The 24,795-nt window shown below is 34.7% G+C and overlaps 1 protein-coding gene across 1 annotated transcript in view; it reads left to right on the top strand.

Moving 5' to 3' along the window:
* Window positions 1-24,795, top strand: part of Rpn1 (regulatory particle non-ATPase 1) — a 243,607-nt gene that overhangs the window by 213,415 nt on the left and 5,397 nt on the right. The window contains exons 20-21 of the mRNA XM_090416189.1: window positions 9,106-9,220; window positions 23,433-23,509. Coding sequence (XP_090272315.1) covers window positions 9,106-9,220; window positions 23,433-23,503 — 186 coding nt within the window. The 3' untranslated portion in view covers window positions 23,504-23,509. The remainder of the gene's footprint in view (window positions 1-9,105; window positions 9,221-23,432; window positions 23,510-24,795) is intronic.

Raw genomic sequence — 24,795 nt, 5'->3', positions numbered from 1 at the left:
CTGACTGCATGCCTAGTCAGAGTTTTTTTTACCAAAGTGTGCTGTCATCACTGCTTGTTTTATTTAGCAATTTTTCAAATAATTACTCCATACTTCAAGGATATCTCCTTCTCCAGTTTTCATGTCACCTTTATCATTTTTAATTTCTTTTACAGATTCCTCCATTTCTGAGCTTCTTCAATAACCTCCAAAATATCTTGCCACTTTCTTTCTGCTCAGGACAGTCCGTGTCCTGAGCAGAAATCCAACAGGTATTTGCCATTATTATTGGCTTTGCTGTTTTCTCCAAATTTTCCTAAAATATTTTTGTATGTATGACAATCATTTCCTACTCTGCTATTTAAATCCCCAACAAAGACCAATTTTTCCTTTTACATTGTGTCAGTTGCTTTCTCTTAAGCCTCAAATTTTACCAAATTATTTCCACTTGAGAGATTGGACTGTCTATTGAGAATTTCTCACTTCTTGATGTAGTGAACCATTGAAGCAGTGCACTGTCAATGTTCTTAAGCTTGCACTTTCTTTTCTTTCTCTCAGTGACAATATGTAAACATCTTTATTCTTCCACAGTGTTGATATGTTGAAGAGAGCAATGAAACTTTTTACAACATTTTTAGTGCTACATTCTGACTCGCAAATAATTTTGACTTATTCACAAACCAAGAGAGATTCTTTCTTTTTAGTAGATGTGCTTCTGCCAGAAAGGTTTGTTTTTAATGGATTTTACAGTCATGGAAATGTTTTGGGTAATGTGAAGATGGAGGGCCAGTGGCTAGACACTGGAGTGGTAGGTGGCAAGAAGGGGGTTCATCCCTGAGGGCAAGATTAGATTATAAACTGGCCTGTAATCCAATGCAGGTAGTCATAAAAGCTAAGTCACTCCTTTCATTTTTATCTGTTCCAAGAATTACATAGTTACTAAAATGTGTACATTACACTCCTGTAGTATATTTGTTATAAAAGTTAGTAACTATGTTGGAATATGTGGAAATTAAAATCATTATGGCTTGTTGCTCATTACAGCCATGATCTCATTATTTCCATGCTTATTATAACAAAGTTCAAATGTAGTTCTTACACGTACATGATTCTATAAACATTCAGACAAAGTGAAAATGATTTTTTCTCTGGAGAATCTGACCTTGTGAAAATTGGTAATGGTCTTGTTAGCTGATCCTGATTAAGCTGTCCATAGGAGTGCATTCAGTAGTTATGATGGTTTTGGGGTAAAAACATGGCTTTTCTGCCTTGTATTGTGAGAGCAACATTTATAAGGAAACCTATAAATACTCTCACAATACAAGGCAGAAAATCCATATAAGGAAACCTATAAATACTCCACTAATATTTAATTAAAGATGAGTTCTCAACTTCATAACTGGGACATGCATCATGCAGATATAAAATTAGATGTTATTGTTAGATCAGTTGAGAAATACGTAATAACTTTTTAAGATAAAAATTCAGAAGTTTTCTTTGATACAAGAATGTTAACTTGTAAGGTGATAGTATTAGTTCTGGCACTAAAATTTTTCCAGTTTGAATGACTAAATTAATTTAATATAGAATGATTGGTTAAATTAATTAGTAGTGTGTTTAGCAGTGTGACAATCCATACATAATTCAGTTTTACTCAGCTTACTTCTTCAAAACTGTCTTTTTTTGCTTCTAGTATAATCATATTTTGAATTTCAAATTTCTTTATATTCTCATGAAAATATAAAGCTTTTTTTCAAGAAACATGCAGCATTGATATTTTTATATATCAGAAGATCAGGAGAAAGTCAGGGTTAATAATAATGATATCTGCTGAATATATGTTCAGGATGTGGACTTACATTACTAAAATCTTATTGTGTTATTGTTAATAGTAGTCTGCCAGACTGATTCATGATACAGGAGGACACAGGTGATTTGAAATAGGAAGTGGTCACTATTTTGTTTTGAACAAATTGAAAATGAATGCCACATTCATAGTAGCACTTAACTGTATTAACAACACAAAAGGAACAAAATCAATATGTATTGGATTGCTAATATTTCACTGAATTTCAAGCCAGCATTTTAAGAGCACCCACATATAATACTTCACAAAGCACTCAGCTCAGGTGATAAAGGTAACACAAGACTTAATTTCAAATATTCTGAATGCTAGAGTAACCCCACTATTCCATTGATGATTTTTAGGTGGCAGATGAATTTCATTGTTTGGTATAAGTCCTCCCACCAAGAAAATTTTGATTTGGAACCTCCTCCACTTAGGCATGAAGTTGAAAGAACAGTTAAGCAGCTCAACAGCAATAAGGCCCCAGGTGCAGATGAAATCCCAGCAGAGTTAATTAAGGCCACAGGGGATGGAGGGATAAGAGCGTTTCATAGATTGATTACAAGGATATGGGAGACAGGATCATGGCCTAGAGACTGGAACTGGAAGAAGTCAGTTTTCATACCACTACACAAGAAAGGTGATATGAAGGCATGCAAGAATTATAGAACTATTAGTTTGATATCTCATGCAAGCAAAATTTTATTAAAGATCATGCTAAATAGGATTGAGGCCAAAGTTGAGGCAGAGATGCCCGAGGAACAAGCAGATTTTAGGAAAGGTAGGGGCACCAGAGATCAGATCCTTTGCCTTAGACAGAGACCATAGAAAAATATAGAGAATTCAGACTCCCTCTGGTAATGTGTTTCTTAGACTACTCTAAAGCTTTTGACTGTGTTGAGCATGTGAAACTGTGGGAAGTAATGAAAAGAATGGGTTTTCCTCAACACACTATCAGGTTGATAGCCAACTTGTATAAGGAGCAAGAAGCCACAGTAAGAACAGGTGTTGGATTGACTGACTGGCTTCAAGTTGGAAAAGGAGTTAGACAAGGATGTTTACTTTCTCCTCACTTGTTTAGTATATATGCAGAGGACATCATGCGTGAAGCATTAGATGAGCTCAGGACAGGAATTAGGATAGGAGGTAGATTGATCAGTAATCTGAGGTATGCTGATGATACAGTACTCCTTTGTAATGACATGGAAGAACTAGGACTAATTCTTGACAAAGTTAATAAGATCAGTAATATCAGAAGACTTCAACTCAATCCCAGCAAGACAAAGATCATGGTTCTCAAAGGAAAAACAAACAGAGAAGCTCTTGAAAAACAAATGTATCTTAATGGAGAAAGAATTGAGGAAGTCAGCAAGTTTGAGTACCCGGGATCCATTATTAATGTGAAGAATTGCTGTTCAGAAGATGTCAGAAAGAGGTTAGGAATGGCTAAAACAACAGTCAGAGACCTGTCTAAAATCTGGAAGGATGGATCTATCTCCATGGGAACAAAGTTAAGGATTTTAGATGCAGTTGTTTTACCAACAGCGACTTATGGATGTGAGACTTGGAACCTAAAGAAGTCAGATAAGAAACAGATATCTGCTTTTGAGATGTGGTGTTACAGAAGGCTGTTGAGGATATCATATACTGAAAGGCGTACAAATGAATGGGTGTTAGAAAAGATTAGTAGAACTTTAAGGCTCCTTAAGGATATTGACAGAAGAAAGTTAAAATATTTTGGACACATAGAAAGGATGGAAGCAGGACTTCTCAGAACAGTAATAGAAGATAAAGTTCCTGGAAAAAGAGGCAGGGGTAGACCATCAATGAGATGGATTGATGACATGTGTGAAGTGACTGATCTTCAGAGAGTTGAGGCTGCCAGAAAAGCAAACAACAGGACTACATGGTGAGGCCTGGTGTGGAACATCATCGAGCATCGGAGTGACCATTCGGTATCTGTAGATGCCCAGTGAACATAGAGAGAGTATGAGACCATCACCATACTTATTAGAAGCCTGAAGGACCTTGAAATAATGGCCCACATTATTTCAAAGTCCCAACCACATTACTGATGTACTGTTCATTTGCAACCATTTGAGTGCAATTCTCATCAAAACTTTCAAAACTTATTGAATGAGATGAACAGTGACAAACCTGTTAGAAAAAATCCAGGAGGAACATAGTCATAAGTATATTTCAGTATCTGGTGATAGAGAAAGCTATCAGAAATCTGAAATACGAAGGCAGCTGGAGTAGGAAATACTCAATTCAAAGTGCTCAAATTTCATCATATTCTCCTTAGCCTCTAACTTTGTATCATTTAAACCCCAATCTTTAGAGTCTGCTGTGTCCTATATTTGTATATTGCTAACTCACCTTCACTTTAAAAACTAAAATTACTTGATACATACAACATTTTAGTTTTCCTATCACTAAAATAAATAAATAATAAAAATTTTCCTTTTTTTTTATGTGTTGTGTAAACAAGTAAATAGGTTACTATGCCAATCATTACACAAACAAATTTTTCTAGAAAATAAATTGATTAAAACGGGGAAATTTCCGTGTTAGAACTTCTATCATATGCCCTTAAAAAAATCATTAGCTTTAAGAGATATTATTGTTGACAAACATATCTTCATTCTCTGAATCCAAATGCATGCTCTGACTGAATCAGTGAAATAATTGTTGCTGGAATGACTCCCCCCCATAAAATATTACAAACTGTTTGGCTGCCTGTGTGGACAACCCAAAATCAGATAAGTATAAATTTTCACTTCAAAATCACATATATTATCTTTTAAAGTGGCTCAAGTTCTACAATATGCTAATAATTAAAACAGAACTGTTGGCATGCTTCTAAAAGTGCAACTCTTTATCATCTCATCAGAAGTAATTACAGAAGATTGCCACCACTAGACATCCTAGCAGTCACTGTATTTGTTTCACTGATGAAATTTCCATGTGTAAATGTACACCCTCTGTCCAAAAAGAAACAGAGCTTTTGATAGAAAATAAAACACGGGCCAATTATAATTATTCAAATAATTTATTTCAATCAATATACTCTCCCTTAGCTTCGATACAGCTTTTGGCATGGTCAGTTAATTCGTTAAATGAATTTTTATATCAGTTTTTGGGATACTGTTGGGGGTCATGGTTACTGCTGCTTGAATGTTTCAGTGGTGTCATCGCTTTCCTTTCATCGGCAAATGAAGTCAGGGGAAGAGAAAGAAGTCACAGGGTGCTAAATCAAGTGAATATGGCGAGTGATCTAACATACAAACTTGGTTTTTGCTCAAAAACTGTCTCACAATGTTTGAACGATGAGATGGTGCATTATTGTGCAATATTGATGCTGTACACGAATTCTCGCTATCAATTGCTTCAAAACTTTGAGATAAAACTCATCATTGACCGTTTGGCTAGGCGGAATGCATTCTTTGTGGATAGTGCCCCTGGAATTGTAGAAACAAATCAGCATTGTCTTTACTTTTGACTTCTCCAAGCGACTTTTTTTTTTTGGCTGTTCCTCTTCTGGTGGTCTCCACTCAGTACTCTGGCACTTTTTTTCTGGTTCATACTCAAAACACCACGTTTCACCACCAGTAATGATGTTTCAAGGAAGTTTGAGTCCTTATGAGTGGTTTTAATGAGGTCCTTAAATTAATTAATAATAAAAATCAGCTAAATTACCAATTAATTATTAATTAATACATTGCAAAATAACCAAGGTGTTCCGTGAAAATTTCTGGATTTGTGAAGTGTTCTGTCGTAGAAAAAGTTTGAGAAACCCTGATCTATGCTCTGAGTTGTATTTGCAAATTTTGTTATGTTGCCTTTGAACTTCAACTTTCTATCCACCATAACTCCATGATCTTTACCCCTCATCAGTTACTCCAAGCATAATCCCACCAATATAGTATATTGTTGGATAGCACATCATGCCAAAGTGCATTGCACTTACTAACATTGAACTGATAGCCATTATAATTTGCCTACACTTCCAGTCTGTTCAAACCACTCTGTAAATGTAATATATCAGTAACATTACCCTTCCTATCTTGCATCATTATCTGGTCACCTTAAATCAGATTAACATCTGCATATATCACTTTCTGATAACTGTCTGTTTAGCCAACCATTTATCCAAGCTAGTAGTTTATATTTCAGTCCCACATCCTCTAGTTTATGCAACAGCCTTTTGTGTGGTATACTATCAAATGCCATAGGAAAGTTCAATAGTAGCATGTAGTATCTATTCTCTTAATCCAATTTAGCCATAATTTACAAAATTATTATTACAAAATATGAGCAGATTGCTCTGACAAGATCTCCTTTTAGTAAACCCATGCTATTCCCTGCAAAAGTATATTTTGTTTGTATATATCCATTTTTGTATGAAAGTTCTTACCAACTTCTCTAAAATCTTTATTCCTCCAGAGATACTGATAGGTCAATAATTACACATCAGGCTTTGCACCATCTTTGTACAATGGAATTATCATACATTCTTTCCATTCCTGAAGGATCTTTCCTGAGCAAAAACTCAAATTATATAAACATGTCAAGGGCCCAGCCAGTTTGGTTGGACATTCCTTTAGCATACATACTAATATCCCATCTGTCCCAAATGCTGAATGCCCAAATACAACACAACCCTCTTTCTCATGCATCACTATCTCTTCATCCAATGTAGTGTTAGCACTGTACACTATGCTACATATACCAGGTTGATAGATCTTGTTGAAATGAGCTTATTTGATCTATCTCATCTGCTTTCAATACTTGAGTACCATCTGCATTCAGTAAAGTTATTATTCCGCATTCGTTCAATCTTTTCATTCTCCAACAGCTTTCTATACAGTATTTGTAACTTTTCTGGCCTGAGTTTTATATATATACATATTTCATAATTCCTCTCTCTTATTCTCACAATGTTACTTTCACATTATTTTATTCTAATGGGTTTCTTGTTCAGTGAAATTGCACATCCATTTCAATTCCATTCTATTTGTTCTTTGAACATGCTGCATTATTTATGCATCTTTACAAAGCTTCTGATAACCTTTCCATTCAACAACTGACACCACCATGGAACTGAAGACAGTAATATCCTTAGTTTGTCATATCTATATGTTTAGTTCAGCATATAATTGTCCTGATTGAAACATCCATATAGTTGGCTGCTTCCCAAGTCAGTATGGCACCATCACAGTGATCGAATTGAGCACTCTTTGTCCTCAAGTTGCTTCTTTCACGTGCTGCTTGAGAAAGTTGTCACCAGCTACTCAATAAATTCTCCTTGATTTAATACTCGAGATAATTTGGTGATGCATTTCTTCATTACTAGCAAATGAACCACCAAGTCTGTAGCAACACCAAACCATATATTTCATCTTGTTAGCCTCCACTTCACACCATACAGCCTCAAACTTTGTGCTACACAGAACATTATTATTGTTATTGCTTTCTAAGTGTTTCTATCTTAACTGGGCTCAAGTCATCTCATATCATTAATAGTTTTTCCCCTCCTCTCCTGTCTCTTACTTTTCTGTTTTACTATTGCTTTTGTGACATCCTTTATTTTAGCTCTTTGTAGTGACTCCTTCAAGTGCAAATTTAATTCACTATACCATCCTGTACCAAATCACTGTACCATATGACATTTTTCTTATATTTTAATGTACTAACCTTGTTATTATTTTGATAGTGAGCAGGGGACAGTCTCATAATGGACATAAGATGGCCACGCATGTATGCAGTTGAGAGGGAACACTGTTCTCAATGTTAATGATGTCAAGTTAAAGCATCACATTAAAAAGGAATGCTATTTCATATTAGAGCACTCGTATCTGTTAGTTTGTGCCTTTTATTAACTGCTTGTTTTTCACCAAACTCCCAGATTCATAAGTTAAAATTGATTTGCTTTTCCAAATGTGGTGAAGTATGAGAGACTTACATGAGACTAAAATATATAAGAAACATCATATCCCCCCCCCCCAAAAAAAAAATTATATAAAAAAAGAAAGTATCTGATTATTTATGAAAGGAACAACAGCTGTGGTTCTCTATGCAGTGCTAGATTTATTTTTTATGACTGTACTGGCAGAAAATAAGAATGAAAATCATATTTATATAAATAGTATTCAGCACCAACATCTAAAACAAATGCAAGTTCAATGAATGGATTGAAAATTTGAATGCACAAAGAAATTCTTCCCTTGAGTGTGCACCCCCTCTTTCTCTCTTTCTGAAATCAGTTTTAGTCAATCAAAAATAAATTGTTATAGAAATTATAAGTAGGAAATATACATCATATTGGTTCACATACTGTCATACGCAAATGCAACTTTTTATTCCTAGAGATGGGGAGCTGGTAGATACTGATTGCAATCCTAGCTTTGTTTTCTTTTGATGTTTCTGTAAACTGTGTGGTGGTATAATCATAAATTAGATATATCGCTAGATATTTATATACGTCACAGCACAAATACCAACCTATTTATTTCATGCATAATATTTTTTTTAAAAGCAAATGTTATATTAATATTATAAATGTTATAACTTGAAAATGTTATAACTTGAAATTTAAAAAAAAAAAATTACTTTTGAGATATTTTCTGTATCATAAAGACAGTTCACACATATTAATTTTACAAGAAAACATGAAATCAACATGTTATATATAGCTGAATGTGGAAAAATGTGCCTGCTTGCCTAAAGTAGAATAGATATGTTTACATGGTTAAGTGAAGCTACCACCAGATGCACAACACCTGCAAAATATAACTCAACATGAATTGAATGTGCTAATTTTATTTTTCTTCATTGTTTATTCTTTATTTTAATTTGACATAGGTAGGTCAATACAGCAAACACCACTATTAAATTTAAAAAAAAAAAAAAAGTCATTCATCATGACAGACTACCTTAAAACACCAATCAGAGCTCCGTTGGTACAGTGTTGTGCCGAACAAAAACCAACCCATTTATTTCATGCATAATATTTTTGCATCAAACTGTTCACTATAATAAACCATACCCATAGTTCTGGCAACTTTGTTATAGTGAAAATCATCAGTATAGCATAGTAAAATTATTGTTGTATTAAAAGAAAAAAAAATAGGGTGATCTGTTACCCAAGTTGGTCAGTTGCCATAATTTTGATATAGTCATCACAATAAATAAAATAACATATATTAGAAAATAGTGAATCATTTCATTATTAGAGTTTTTTTACTTTTTATTTTTTTTGTTTTATCTTTTTTAAATAGGCTGTAGATGTTGTTGGTCAAGCAGGAAAGCCTAAGACAATCACAGGATTCCAAACACACACCACTCCTGTTCTGCTTGCATATGGAGAAAGAGCAGAGCTTGCAACAGAAGAATGTATCCTAAACATATCTACTACTGTGATGTTAACTGCTTAAGTGTTTTTTTTTTCACCAGATTCAGAGATCAACTTCTTTCTTTTAAGGTTACACGGTGGTCAGCATTCATTGTGAAGAGTTTATGCTGAAAGAAACAATTAAATTACTTTAATTATAAGTAATTGAAAGTAAAGTATTTCCATAATTATAAGTAATTATTCCAACACAGGTTTTTGTCTCCATAAATTCTTCACAATAGATCAACTTCATTTTTTGTTCTATCAAATACTTAGTCTTCCCTCCCTCCTTTTTCATTGCTGCAGTTTCAAAGAGCATCTTGAAATTATGACCATTCTTGTATAGCAGTGATACATAACCCATTTGCTTCATACATTCAGCTAAATGGAAATTTTAATCTTTAAAGTGCAATTATGAAAACTTTAATTGTCTGAAAACTGTTTCCAGTAAAATTCCACTTTTTCTATAGTAGTACTTTAAGTTTAAGATCTTTTACATTTCACTTTGTACTAGTTTTACAAGTAGAATGGTAGAATGGTTAATCACATCTACATAATGTATTATGATTGTTATTTGTCTGTATGTATGTATTCTTCTGGTTGGTTTGCTTGTTTAGCAATGAAAAATCTAAATTTATGGGAATAAAAACCATCTCACCTTTGTATGAGACCAACTAACTTACCTTCAGTTGAAAAGCCCTGATAAAGATTCTTCACACCCTAAATGGGATTAAACCTTGGTCTTAAGGGCATTGTCAGAACTGACTAAGCTATAGAGGCGCCATGGATATTTCTTGTTAAGTATAATTTATTTTCTGACCTAGTCAAAAACGAACAAGGAAGTACAAATTCATATTGCAAATTTTCTCTGTAATATAACAAAACAAAATCAAGTTTGGTTTATTAAGAATTGTTTGAAACTATTACAAGGCAGAAAATAAAGTTCATTTTGATATATGCTTTATTATCAGTATATATACAGCATCATAATAAATTTTCATCACAAATTAAAACATTTTCTGTCTTGTAATAGCTTCAAAAAAGCTTTTAATAAACCAAACTTGATTTCATTTTGTCCTATCACACAGAACACCTATATTGTGTAACTATATATATTACGGGGAGGGGATTTCTGCATAGCATTTTCAAAAATGCAGAGAACCGACAAGGTCTTCTGACCTAATGTCCAATATGCATACTGTTAGCATCTACCTGGATACGAATGAATGAGGTTGAGGTGGCAATTTGGAATTTAGCCAACCAAATTGTATTATTATTGGTTTAAAATAAAATAAGGGTTCAACATGATGGAATTTCATGCTGGCAGAGGCATGCTCCTGTTAAATAAGGTCCCCACTGTTTTTGTCAGAGAACCAGGGCAAACAGCATAAAGCTAGCTACTAGATTACACTCCGACCTGGCATCAACAGGGTTCAAGATTGGCACTATCGATATAAGAAACTTCAACAGAAGGGGGGGGGGGGGGGAGCAGAAGCATTGGATAAGAACTAGATCAACATGATATGTGTTAACAAAACAAAGAAGACAAAAGCAATGAGGTGTTGCTAAATAACAAATACAAGCTATTATATTTCAACAATCATTTATCATGGAAAAGGAGTAGCTATATTTAAAACTAAATGAGGATAATTTTGAATGGAGACAATATCAAGTAATGGGGAAATTGGACACAGAACAATTTGTGCCTATGATCCCATAGAGGGGTGCTTAAGGGTCTTTAAAGGAATGCGGAGAACTGATCAGGGCTTCTGACCTATGGACCAATCCTTACCTTCTTGTGGTGCATCCTGTTAGGTATCTACCTGGATACTGAATGAACAAGGATGGGCTGGCAATTTGGGATTTAGCTGACCAAATTGTATTCTTATTGGCTTAAACCAAAATAAGAAATAATGGTACAACATGACAGAATTTCATACAGGCTGGGGTGTTGCTCGGTTAAACAAGGCTCCCGTTATTTTCGCCAGGGAGCTAGGGCAAACAGCAGAAAGTCAGCTACTGGAACAAATCCCAAAACCCACCCTAACTCAACATCAGAGTTCAAGATTGGTACTATCAATATAAGAAGACTGAATGACAAAGAAATGGAGCTAGCTGAGGAATTGGATAAGTACCAGATCGACATAATGGTATGACTGAAACAAAAAAGGCAAAAACTGGTGAGATCTTCCTGAGCAATAAATACAAAATATTATATTCAGGCAATGAAAATACCTGTTGGATTTCTGCTCAGGACATGGATTGGTTATTACTAACACAATGTTCCAACATAAAAATGTGCACACGTTCACATGGAGAGAAGAGGCAAGAAATAAAAAAAGTCTCATTGACTATGTTCTTGTTGATAGTGATGTTTTCTCCCTGGTGCAGGACACAAGTGTACAGAGGATTTGAAATTGGAAGTAATCGCCATTTAGTCTTCAGCAGGATAAAATTGAATTTCATATTGAAAAGAAGAACATGTAAGAAAGTTTTAAAGCGAATAAAAGTTGAGCACTCTCAGATGTGAATTTCAATCTAAAATACACAAACGTGATTGAAGAAAAAATTAAAGAGTTTAAACCTTGGAGATTAAGTGGCAAGCCCTGAAGAAAACACTGATTGATTCAGCCAAAGAGGCATGTGGCGAGGTTGTCTGTAAGGATAGAAAAATCAGAACTCTACGGTGGACACAGGAAGTTAAAGTGGCAGTGAAGGAAAAGAAGAAAGTATATCAAAAGTTCCTGCCTAATAAGTCAGCTTGTGCTCTTAGAGAATACAGAGACAAATGTAAGAAAGCTAAACACTGTGTAAAACTAGCTAAACAAAAGTCATGGGAGGACTTTAGTAAGAACATGGAAAATAAATATCAAGAAGGTGGCAAGATATTCTGGAGGTTGTTGTTGTTGGAGAAACTCAGAAAAGGAGGAAAGAGTGCTGTAAAAGGAGTTAGAGATGATAAAAGTGACATGAAAATGGATGAAAAAGATATCCTTGAAGTATTTAGTTATTACTTACAAAAATTGCTAAATGAAACATGCAGTGATAGCACAATGGTTAAAAAACAATCAACAGGCATACAGTCAGGAATACATATCCATACTTGCCATCAAAAGCCCAAAATGTGCAAAGGCAGCAAGTAGATGATATTCGACCAGAAATTCTCAAGTATGGAGGTATAAAAGTCTTACATTGAGTGCACTGCATAGTTCAGAAGGCCTGGACAGAGGGACGGATTCCAGATTGGAGTAGAGCTCTCATAGTGCCCATATATAAAAAGGGAAATAAAACTGAATGTGAGAATTAGAGTTATTTTTGGTCCTGGTAAGATATAAGCAAATACACTTGAAACGGTTAAGAAAAATTGTGGAAGAGAAGCTTTGTGAAGAACAAGCAGGATTCAGGCCAAATAGAGGCCGTCAGGATTAGATTTTCACTTTACGACAGATAGTTGAGAAGTCATGGGAATATAACAAAGATCTGTATTTAAGTTTTGTCGATCTGGAAAAGGCATATGACAAGGTGCCAAGAGAGAAGCTATTCAATATTCTACAGTTATATGGTGTCAATGGGGCATTATATCAAGCAATACTTGGTCTTTATTTGAGTTGTAAGGCAGCAGTTAGAATTGAAGGAAGTACAGGAAGGTGGTTTAATATTAAATCTGGTGTCACACAAGGATGTACAGTATCACCTCTGTTATTCATTATCTACATGAATCACATTATGAAGGAAAATGATATTAAACCTGATATCAAAATTGGAGATGTTAATGTCAGCTCTTTGCTTTTTGCAGATGATGTTATACTTCTAAATAAATCTGCTACAAGTCTGCAAATTCCCTGACTAAAGTGAATAACTGTTGTAATAGATATGGTATGAAGGTCAGCATTAAAAAGACAAAGACAATGAAAATAGTCAGAATCGTTGAAAATGTCAACTGTATTGTGAACGGAGAACCTGTGGAACAAGTAAAACATTTCATCTATTTAGGCACGATTTTTAATGAAGATGGGAAATTAAATATGGAAATGGACAACAGAATCAACAAAGCTGGTATGGTAGGAAGTCAATTGAATAAATTCATATGGAATAAAAGAGAAATAAGTCAGAACACTAAATTAGCTGTATACAAGACAGTGTTCAAACCAGTTTTAACTTCTGAGAGCTAGGTCAGAAGTAAAACTTGACCAAAGACTAGAGACTTCAGATATGAGAATCCTGAGAAAGATTAGTGGCATGAAGAGATGGCATCAATGGCAATATCATATTAAAAACAAGGATATTTGGAAAGAACTTGACATTGTCAGCATCCAGGAATGAGTTAGCAGAGCTAATCTCAGGTGGTATGATCACTTAAAGAATGGGAGAGGAAAGATTAGCAAAACAAGTGTTCTCTGCCAGGTTGACAGGAAAACGGCCCAGATGAAGACCAAGATACAGGTGGATTGATACAGTAAAAAGTTCCTTAGAAGATACAAATATAAGATCTGATAATATTGGAGTCTTGACAGGTAACAAACTGATTTGGAGGAAAATTGTAGATATGAAGTTAGTAGTGATGAAATTTTTCATGTGGTACTATCATATTCTGTACACCCCTTGAGGGTATATGTCAGGAATTTGATGATGATGATCCCATAAAAGGTTCTAAGGAAGAGGTGGAGGAATTTTTTGAGACATTAGAGAGAGAGAGAAGGCAGTTGACACAAAGGAAAAAGCTTTTCCTTATTGGTGATCTAAACAGCTGAGCAGGAATATATTTCCAGACATATAAAAACGTTTTTGAAATATTAGGAGAAGAGAGCAAAAACTAATAATTAATGGTAAGCACCTCATGGATTTCTGTTCAGAACATGGACAAATCATTATTAATACCAGGTTCTAATATATGTCACAAATTCACATGGACAAAAGATATGAGAAATAAGAAAATCATTGACTATGTTGTTGTTGCTTTTAGCAATATCTTCATGCTGGTTCAGAACACAAGAGTGTACAGGGGATTTGAAACAGGAAGTGATCACCATTTAATTTTGAACAAGATGAAATTGAATATTATATATAAAGGAAAAGTGTTTAAGAAAGTTTTAAAAGGAATCAAAGTTGAGCCTCTTTCAGAGGTGAATTGTTTCTGTCTTGAATTTTTTGGGAAGACCGAAGTCATAAATTATGACTTTGAGAGTCATAATTTATGTTAACAGCATTACAACACCATATGAACTAAATTATAAAAAGATGATTATTAACTGGATTGTTTATTTCACTGGATTTCTTATCAGTATCTTCAGAACAAACAGACAAAAGATCTTAAGTCCTAATTTGGTGCCCTCCAATTTATGGGGTATCTAAAATCCACAAATCTAATATTTCCCTACATTGTATAGTTGATAACATGGACAGTCCTGCTTAATTCCTCCCCACCCACCCCTTCCTGCCACCGCCACCACCACCAACAACTGGTAACTCCTACTTTTATTTAAAAAAAAAATAAATAAATAAAATTCTGTCTATTTCAAATCACTGGTTAAAAATCACATCCTTAAAAATTCAGACCTAATGGTTAGTTCTGATTTTACTTCCTTATTTACTAATGTACTACTAACAGACACTCTTGATTTAATAAAGTTGACCTCCTCTTCCTCCAATAACTCAATTATTCCAATTTACTATGTATACAGGTTCCTTTATTTGGCACGGAAAAATCTACAAACAGATTGATGGTATTGCAGTGAGCTTCTCCCCCCCCCCCCCCCCCAAGCTAAATTTTACACGGATACTTTGAGAACAAGATACTTACCATAACTATGTACCCTTATTATAGTTACATTTTTTTTTGATTATGTGTTTTGATTTTGATTATTCCATTTGGCCCCATGAGCAAGACACTTTAGATTCTTTTGTAACTTAACTGAACAGCCAACACCTCAAAATTCACTTCATGGTAGAAAAAGAATCTAATAATTGTTTCTTTTGTTGACACATTAGTCACTCACCTTTCAGATGGTTCACTGTCTTTTTCCATTTATAGGAAGTCAACACACAAGGAGTGATACATACATAAACAATCTCATATCATCGTCCAGCTTGACAGAATCGTCATCATCAGTTGCATCAGTCTTGTGACTGGTAGCTCAGCAGCAATTTCCTCCATGCCGCTCTGTCATTGGCTTTCTTCTTAACCTCCTGGTAACTCCTCAAACCCATGCTGTCTTTGACTTGGTCAAGAAATCTTTTCCTTGGTCTGCCTCTTCTTCTTTTCCTCTCTATTTTGCCTTCAGTTATTCTTTTCACAAGTCCGTCATGTCGAAGTATATGTCCAAACCACCTATCCCTTCCAATTTTGATAGATTTTATTAGAGTTCTTGTTTTGTTTATCTCTCTCAGGACTTGTTGGTTTGATTTTTTTCCTTTCCATTTTATTTTGTTCATGTGACGCCAGTACCACATTTCAAAAGCCTCCAATCTTCTTACATCTTCTCTGCCTAGAATCCAGGTTTCACATCCATACAGTGCAATGCTCCATATCAATGTCTTTACTAATTTTTTTTTCAATTGTAGGATGAGGTTTCCTGTTAAAATGCTTTTCATCTTAGAGAATTAGGCTTTTGCATTGTTTATTCTTGATCTTATGTCTTCTCTTGTTCTGCCATCTTCTGTTATTAGGCTACCTAAATATTTAAAGCTTTTCACTTGTTTTATTTGTTCCCCACTGATGTCTATATGCTCTGTATTGATAGGGATTTTGCCTGTAGCAATTATTTTAGTCTTATCTATGTTGATTTTCATTTTATATTTTTCAAGGTTATTATTTAGTAATTCTAGCATTGTTTTTAACGTTCTTCTGTTTTCTGCTACAAGGACTATGTCATCAGTAAATCTTATACACATGACTTGCTCACCATTTATCTTTATGCCACTATTTATTTTATCTTTAGTTTCCTGAATGGCCTTTTCAATATATATATTAAATAAAAGTGGTGAAAGTATACATCCTTGTCTTACTCCACTCCTGATATTTATTATTTTCTCCTTATCATTGATTTTAATCCATCCATTTTGATTTTTGTAAATTTGATAAATTATTTTCCTGTCCCTCAAATCTATGCCGATATTAGTTAGACAATTTAGGAGTATTTGCTGGTTTACTTTATCAAACGCTTTCTCTAAATCAAGGAAGCAAATGTAAGTATTTTGACTAAGGTCTAATCTTCTCTCTATTATTGTTTTTAAACAGAGTATTGCCTCTCTTGTTCCTTTATTCTTTCTGAATCCAAATTGGTCTTCATCCTATAGACAATCTATTTTTGAATAAATTCTATTTTGAATAATATTTAGCAGAATTTTGCTAACATGTGGGATTAAAGCTATTGTTCTAAATTGGCTGCATTTGTCTGCATTTCTTTTTTGGTATTGGTATTATGATTGATTTCATAAACTCCTTTGGTATTTCTCCTCTATCATAGATTTGGGCTATTAATTGATAGAGTAAGGTTTTTGTCTCATCACCTAGATTTTGTAGCAGTTCTATAGGAATATTGTCTGCACCTGGACTTTTTCCCTTACTCATTTTGGACAGTGCTTTATCAAGTTCTTCTCGCATTATTGGGGGTCCTAGATTATCTTCATTTTGATTTTCTATGTTGATATCAACATTAAGTTCGTCGCCATTATAAAGATTTTCAAGATAATTCTTCCATTCCATTAATATATCCTCAGATTCTATTAGTAATTTTCCATTTTCATCTTTGATGTCATTGTTTTTGCTGTTCTTATTAAATTTGAAAGTCAGTTTGTTAATTTCTTTATAGGCTTTCTCTATGTTTTCTTTTTTAAATAATTCATCTATGTTATTACACTGTTCTTCCAGGTATTCTTTTTTGGCTTGTCTACATTTTCTTGTAATTTGATTTTTAAGATATTTGTATTTGGCCACATCTTCTTTAACAGCATTTTTATATTTTCTTCTTTCATCCATAAGGCCAAGTATTTCATCTGTTATCCAATGTTTTCTTTTTTCTTTTTCTGCATTTTTCAATAATTGATGAATTTGTAATTAACTCTTTAATCATATTCCATTGGTTTTCAATATTATTCTAACTATTTATGTTTTCTGGAATGTTATGATCAGTTGCCTCTTTCTTTAATTTTTCAAGGTTCCATCTTATTGGTTTGTATCTTTGGATTTGTTTCCTATGTTTCAGTTCTGTTTTCATTAAGACAAGGTTATGGTCACAACTAATGTCGGCACCTGGATAGCTTTTGCAATTTTTTATTTAGTTTCTGTATCTTTTCTTGACCAATATATAATCTATTTGATATCTATTTGAATCCCCAGGTGCTTTCCAGGTGTATATCTTCTTCTTTTTGGAACTTGAAATAGTGTATTTGCTATAACTGTTTTTGTGTACAAAATTCTATTAATTGCTTTCCTCTTTCATTCCTATGTCCAAGACCAAATCTTCCTGAAACATTATCATTGCTCTCTTCTCCCACTATAGCATTCCAATCTCCCATTATTATTGTATTGTCTCTGTCTTTAAAGCTGCTCCAGATTTCTTCTATTTCTTCATCGCTATGTTGTGATGTTGGCATGTAGACCATTATAATATTGAGGTTTACTGGTTCATTTTGAATGCTTATCACCATGATTCTGTCACTATAGTTAATTATTGTAGTGATTAACTTTCCAACTTTTTTATGAAGCATTATTGCAACACCTGACTCGCCCTTCTCTTGTCCTGAATATGTTATCCAAAATTCTCCACTCCAGAAATCACCCTGTCCCTCCCATCTCGTCTCACTAATGCCCAGAATGTCTATTTCAAGTCTTTCCATTTCTTTTTTCATATTTTCTATTTTACCTGGTTCTAGCAGTGTTCTTGCATTCCATGTTCCAATATTTAGCTTATTTCTTGTCTTCATTTTTGAATAAGTACCAGGATTTCGTTGGCTGTCGACCTGAGAATCCCGGTTACTTCTCCTGCCGGGCATGACTCCTTCAGTGAAGGCTCCATCGCCAATCTTGATTTCATTTTTAACTTCCATTGCTGCTTTTACTTGGGAATGTAATGTGGTGGTTTCCCCTTGCCTTCCACATCGCAGTATTGTAACATGTATGCTACAGGAGGTTAATACCAGTAGCGCTGCTGCCCACTACTATAACTATTATTGGTTAGTTGAAAGAGGAGGAAATACCCCTAGCCCTCGAGTACTCTAATAGCTTCAGGGAGAATGGAGGGCCTCCTCCTGGTTAGTAAGCAAGAAAAGAGAGACAGACAGAAAATTTTATGTAAAGAATTCTCATTAGGAAGAATGGTAGTATGAGGGTAGAAGCAGAAAGTGGAAGAGTTAGAGAAAAGTATGACCAAAAGCTTTGAAATAGATCATACTTAGCTCTGGGACCCCGGGTTAGCCATGCCTGTGCCTGCAAGTCGCAAGCCCCATGGGGATGCCTGACAGTATGGTATTCTGAAAATGCTTGCACACAGAACTAGGATTATTTTAATGATGTAGCTCTTTTCACAGAACTTAACTATCTTCACTATACTTTCTTGGCCAATGGCTACATCTCTTACAGAATAGATAAAATACTGCATGGCCCTTCTCCTTTTTCCTCATCAAACACAAGAACAAAATACTACTATTCACTATATCAGAGATCTGAAAAGAGAGTCAAAATACCAGTGATATAACCTTCAAACCTCATGTCAAATTAGCAACTCTGATCTGCTCTCCTAAGGAAAAACTCTGTCCTCTAGCATATGCTAGAGTATATGAAGTTCCTTGTGACTGTGACTTAGCCTACTATGGATAGACAGGAAGATCTGTTAATATCCATCTTGGAGAACACAAGTAATACATTCACTAACATTATTATGGGATATCTGGGCTGGCAGACCATACTTTGGACATCCCTTCACACAGGATTAGATGGAAGAAAAATGTGCTGTATAGAAGTCATTACAAGTCAGAAAAATTACTTTTAAAGTTAGCAAATGGCTATTAGGCATTCTCCTATCCTTAACAAGTATGGCTGCATTAATTTGTCAAAAATTTGGGAGTCTATTATCTTAATATCAACTCTTACATAAATGTAATACTTTTTAGAACATTGAGGGTGCCAAATTAGGACTTCAGATGTTTTTGTCCATTACAATTAGAATTGTTTGACTTACTCATTCTCGCTTGTAAACTATAATACATTGTTTTGCTCTGAAGATGCGGTGTGAAACCAAGCAAAATATAATCCAGTTAATAAACAGCTTTTTATAATTCAGTTATAAATAAGTTATAAAAAAAACAGAAATAAAAATGCTTATTATCAGTATTTTATTTATTATCAAAAGATATCCATGGAGTCAAGAGACTCATTGCAGGAGGTCCCACTCTAACAAGCACAACTCATCATACCTTTACTTAAATGCATTCACTGTCTTTGCGCTCACCACTCTCCATGCAAAAAATCTACTTCTCATCTCCTTGCTCACAGTCACCTTAAAAATTTCATTGACGTTAATCGTGATTACCCTTTACCAACTTATGTCTTGAGCATGCTTCCCCACTTCCTTCTATCCATTAGACTCTGCAGTTTGCATTCTCTCAAATGTCCTTATATTCTACATTCTAGAGACCAGATACTGACTTAGTCAATCATCTCTGACACCTATCCAAACCAGATCTGTGCACAGTAATCCATATGCGGCCTGATTACATCCTTACTTCTACATGGCAGTGTTTTCTGCATCATTCCCATAATTCACTGTGTTGTCTTCACAATTTTAGCAAACTGTCTACAAAATTTCAACTCCCTATCCATCATCATCCCAGATCTTTCATCTCCACGTCCTTTAAAATATTCCTACCAATCCTATACCCTGCATCCCATCTTTGCTTTCCAAATTTTAAAACCTTACACTTTGCTACATTAAATTGATATCCCTCACACTCATCCATTCAGACAGTCTATTTAGGTCCTCTTGCTGTACTTCTCATAACTCACCCCAACTTTGTATCATCATCTACAAACAACTGTATATCGCTGTATAGGCCCTTTCAGTGCCATTTACATAAAATAACAAATTAAATAACAATGGCACTAAAAACAGACTCCTGTGTCACACCACTAGTGACTTTCCTCTTCTAGGATATCACTTTGTATACACAACTTGCTGATACTTATCAGACAGCCAATCCAACACACTAACTATTATCCAATTTCATCTGTTCCAATTTAACTACTAATTTGTAGTTAAATTTGTAATCATTAAAGACCAACCACTTTCCCTAGACCTTTCTGGTCTTGCAGACCATGCTCTAGATACATGCCACAGAATATGATGGAAGAAAGCTACAGTAATACACCATTGCAAATTCAAATTTGAAAGGCTTTTCATGGAATCAGCCTCAGCCCTAAGAAACATGCCAAACCTTAAAATTTGGTTGCATGAGACTGCCCCAAATTTGGGAGACCTTCAGCCCAATGACCAAGAATACCTACATAGCCCGCTAGGGGGCACCATCAGGACGTTTAGGAAAAACAACAGCTTCTTCGTCATTTACTGTGTGTAGTGCCTGTGTGCAAGTGTCTTTATTTTAAGTTCCTGTGAAGATGGCAACGTGACATTGCCGAAATATTGGAAATATTTATTAAAGTTTAATTTAATTTATATTCTATTGTACGTTGTGAATTCCATAAGTTATTTAGTAAGTACTAATTTGTAATGTGGCAATCTATTGAAAGCCTTTGCAAAATCTAAGTATACTATTGTATATGCATCCCCATTGTCCAATCTATTCGTCACCTTGTTATAATAAGTAAGCAGATTGCTAAAACAAGATCTTTTTTTAGCAATCCCATGCTGTCCATTAAAGAGAATTCTGCTGTTGTCAGTCCAGTTCTGAATCCTTGTCCTCACTAGCTTCTCCAACACTAGACTACAACTCCAGACAAGCAGATTGGCTTATAATTCAAAGCCTTAGTCTTATCAACTCTTTATGAAAGCAGAACAATTTTGCCATCTTTCCATTCCTTTGGGACCTGAGCTAATCTAAGACTCGTGTTAAAAATGTACATTAAAGCTGTTATCTCCCTGGAACATTCCCTCAATACCTTCGAAGTACCTTCGAGTCCTGTGGTCTTGTTGACATCAAGTTTACTCAATTCTTCATATACCTCCTGCTTACTCGCCACCAATGATTCCTCCCTTTCATACTACTCTCAAGTTCTACATTATGTTACAGTCACAGGATGGAATACTTTAATGAACTGCTCATTAAACACCTCTACTATATCCTCCTCAGTGCTTACCATTCTCCTATTATCACTGACCAACATTGTCCTCCCATAATCATTCTTCCTTCTACTGGTGACATCAAAAAATCTCCCTAGGATTTCTTTTAGCATCATTTGCTAAATGCTACTCATACTGCACTTTTGCTACCCTTACCAGTCGAGTCACCTTCCTTATTTGCTCTTTATATTTCTTGTGTAACTGATTATCACAACTCATCTTGTGCCACTTCCACAATGTCTTTTTCTTCCAGATTGCATGGTTCACCTCTTCAGTCATCCATTTTATCTACCTTATTTAATCTCCTGACCTTTGGAATACAGTCATTATCTCTGCCAAATACTTCCTGAGTAGAGACCAAGCAGCACTGATTTCCTTCTCATCCAATTCCTCATTACATGATATTGCTGCAAGCCACCTACTGAATTTGTCATAATTACCCTCCTTATAGTTTCACATATAACCCGTTTTCACAAAAGTCCTGATATGGCTGGTCAACACAGAAGTGATCACCTCATGTCACTTTCACCAACTAGTGGAGGATGTGACACTTCATTTTGAGCAATATCTTCTGATGAGATAATCAAATCGAAGAGACCCTCAATCCATATGTGGTCTTTGTCATGCACTGCTTACAGTAGTTGTCCCTCAAAAACTCAAGAAATTCATTCTCTTTGGTTCCTGATGCTGTCTCTTCATTCCAGTCTATATTACCATAATTGAAATTGCCCCTAATGATCATCTTTTTCTTATTAGCCAGATCAATTTGCCTGAACATGTCCTTCTCACTGCCTTCAACATTACCTGGTCTATAGCAACACCTTATTAGATATTTCACCCTGTCTACTTACACTTCACATCATATTGCTTCAAAACTACTGTCAGTATTTGCTCCTTGCATTTCCACCCTGATGGTTACAACTCCTTTCAGTAGCACTCCTCCTCCATTTTTGCCTTGTCCATCTTCATGAAACATATCCTTCCATCTCTGTTCCTATCAGAATGTCATCCTTGTTCAAGCATGTATCACTTATACCAACAATTGATAGAGTCCATTAACAAATGGACTCTATCAATAATACAATTTCATTCCCCTTGTTTCAATTCATGATTATGCACATCATTTAAATTATTGTTGATGCCACGGATGTTGGTAAAGTGAATATGAATTTTTTTTTGTGTGTGTGTGTCATTTTTGAGTTTATTTATTTTTTTTTAAATTTTGGAGGGAGATTTATTAAGTTGACCACAGACTAAACTTATTTAAGCTTAGTTTGATATTTGATGTTACAAAAGATGAAGAGAAAAGAGAAGGGAAACATGCAGCGGAAGAAAGTAAACTCATAAACATGTTGCCCATGCAGAGAGCATCCAGTCTCCAAACCACATTGTGGTCTTTACAGTGCTCCTGCATACTATTACACAGCCTCCCTCCAGACATGACTTGGCATTGTAGTTAGCAGCAAAATTACACACCAGTTGATCAGGAGGTTTCCTAAATGTCATGTTGGCAGCCTGTGGAACTGGTTTACTGCTGCAGCCTCAAAGATGGAGGGGTACTGTCCCCCCTCCCCCCAAAATCATACAGTATGTTTGTCATGCCCTCTAAGGTTATCACTCATGTTGAATGTCAAAGGTTTTTTTTTTTTTTTTTTTTTTCCCTCTTACTTTTTTGTTTTAGGAACCAAACATGGCAATAGCCACTGCAGGTAAGCGGTGGTGGTGATATTTTACTGGGTGATGAGTCATCTGCCACCTATTATACATTTAACTGTCTTCTAATAATGACTAGATTAACCAAGAATTATAGAAATATCTAGTAAAACTAATAGTTCTGTTATCTCTTAGTATAATCCATTTTGTAGTTTTGATATCCTAATAATTGTTATTACACTTGTATTTCTTAACTGTGTTTACTAAGATATTCCTGCCACACCCATTTTAGAAGGATTTGTTATTCTTAGGAAAAATTTAGGTTATTCTACAACCTAACAGGGGGTAAGTTGTTAAGTTTATGAATGTGTTTGTGTGATTACTTTGATTTAAACTGACTTTGATTTTAAACACACATAAACTACATACATAAAAGTAAAGCTTTTATGTATGCAGGGCACAAAAGTCAAAAAAGTAAAACAATATTGCACTTTAATATGTGATATAACTGATTTCCAGAAAGGTTGTGTTGGTAATGTGTTAGTAGCAATGGTGGAAATCATTAGATTGTTGAAGACTACCCTGTAGAAGTATCATTAAAAAAAGGGGGGGGAAAGAGGCATATACTTATATATAGGAGATGGACTAGTGTCTAGACATTTGAAGCTTGGAAATGGTAACTTGAATAGATCAATCTAAATTAATACATTTTTGCACAGACTTTAAGACAAGAGTGCAGAGGCCACCATATGGCACTCTGAACATATCACCATATAAGCAGTAGGAAGTAGAATAATAGGATCAGAGAATGTTTTTTTGTGACTTACACCTACTAAACGTTGTAAACCTATAGTACATTAATACCATGGGTGGATTAAGGATTTTTTTTTTTTTCATTTTTATTATTTTTGCATAGTTTTGTAATTTTTATCTAGTCTGTAAACCTTGCTCTAGAAACCAAACGTGGAACTTTTTTCAAGCCACTTCAGAACACCAATAAACAGGAAAGGTGGTCTCACACCATGCAATGAAATTCATCCCTCTGTGACCTAAAGCCAATCATATCGCCTACAACGAGATTTGAACCCACAGTCTTTTGGTTCGAGAGTAGATGTGCTAACCAAGCTGGCATGCTAGTAATATTTCTGAAAAGTCAATTGGAAACCACTATGCATTTAAACAATGTTTCAGATCCCTATATTTTACATGAAGGTAGTGATATTAATAATAAAATGATAATAATAATAATGCACCTATCTTTTGCCAGATCTGTCTTCTTTCATTGGTAAACTAATGATGGTGAAATTATCATACCTGAAAATCCTAAGTTCTCATATCTCAAACCCAGTTGAGAATGTGTGGAATAAAAACATAATATTCAGGCATGTAATATCCCAACCATCAGATGACTGAGAGGCTTTATTGCTAGAGTAATTGCTTCAAATTACATTGGATATCTGTCATAATAGGGCTTACTACATTGTCTCATAGTTGATCCATCAGGTATTTGATCAGGAAGAAATAATAGAACTATTGAGCTTGTGTTTAATTTTTTCATTGTGCTGTTTTCATTTCATTAAACCTGAAGATATGGAGTGGAGGTTATCTTATTAGGTACACCTACTGAATAA

The sequence above is a fragment of the Typopeltis vanoorti genome, chromosome 3 (genome assembly GCF_054136105.1).
Source record: "Typopeltis vanoorti isolate ZY-2024b chromosome 3, IOZ_Tvanoo_1.0, whole genome shotgun sequence".
Lineage (NCBI taxonomy): Eukaryota > Metazoa > Arthropoda > Arachnida > Uropygi > Thelyphonidae > Typopeltis > Typopeltis vanoorti.
The sequence above is the reverse complement of the archived record's forward strand: the minus strand, read 5'-3'. Positions and strand labels throughout refer to the sequence as shown.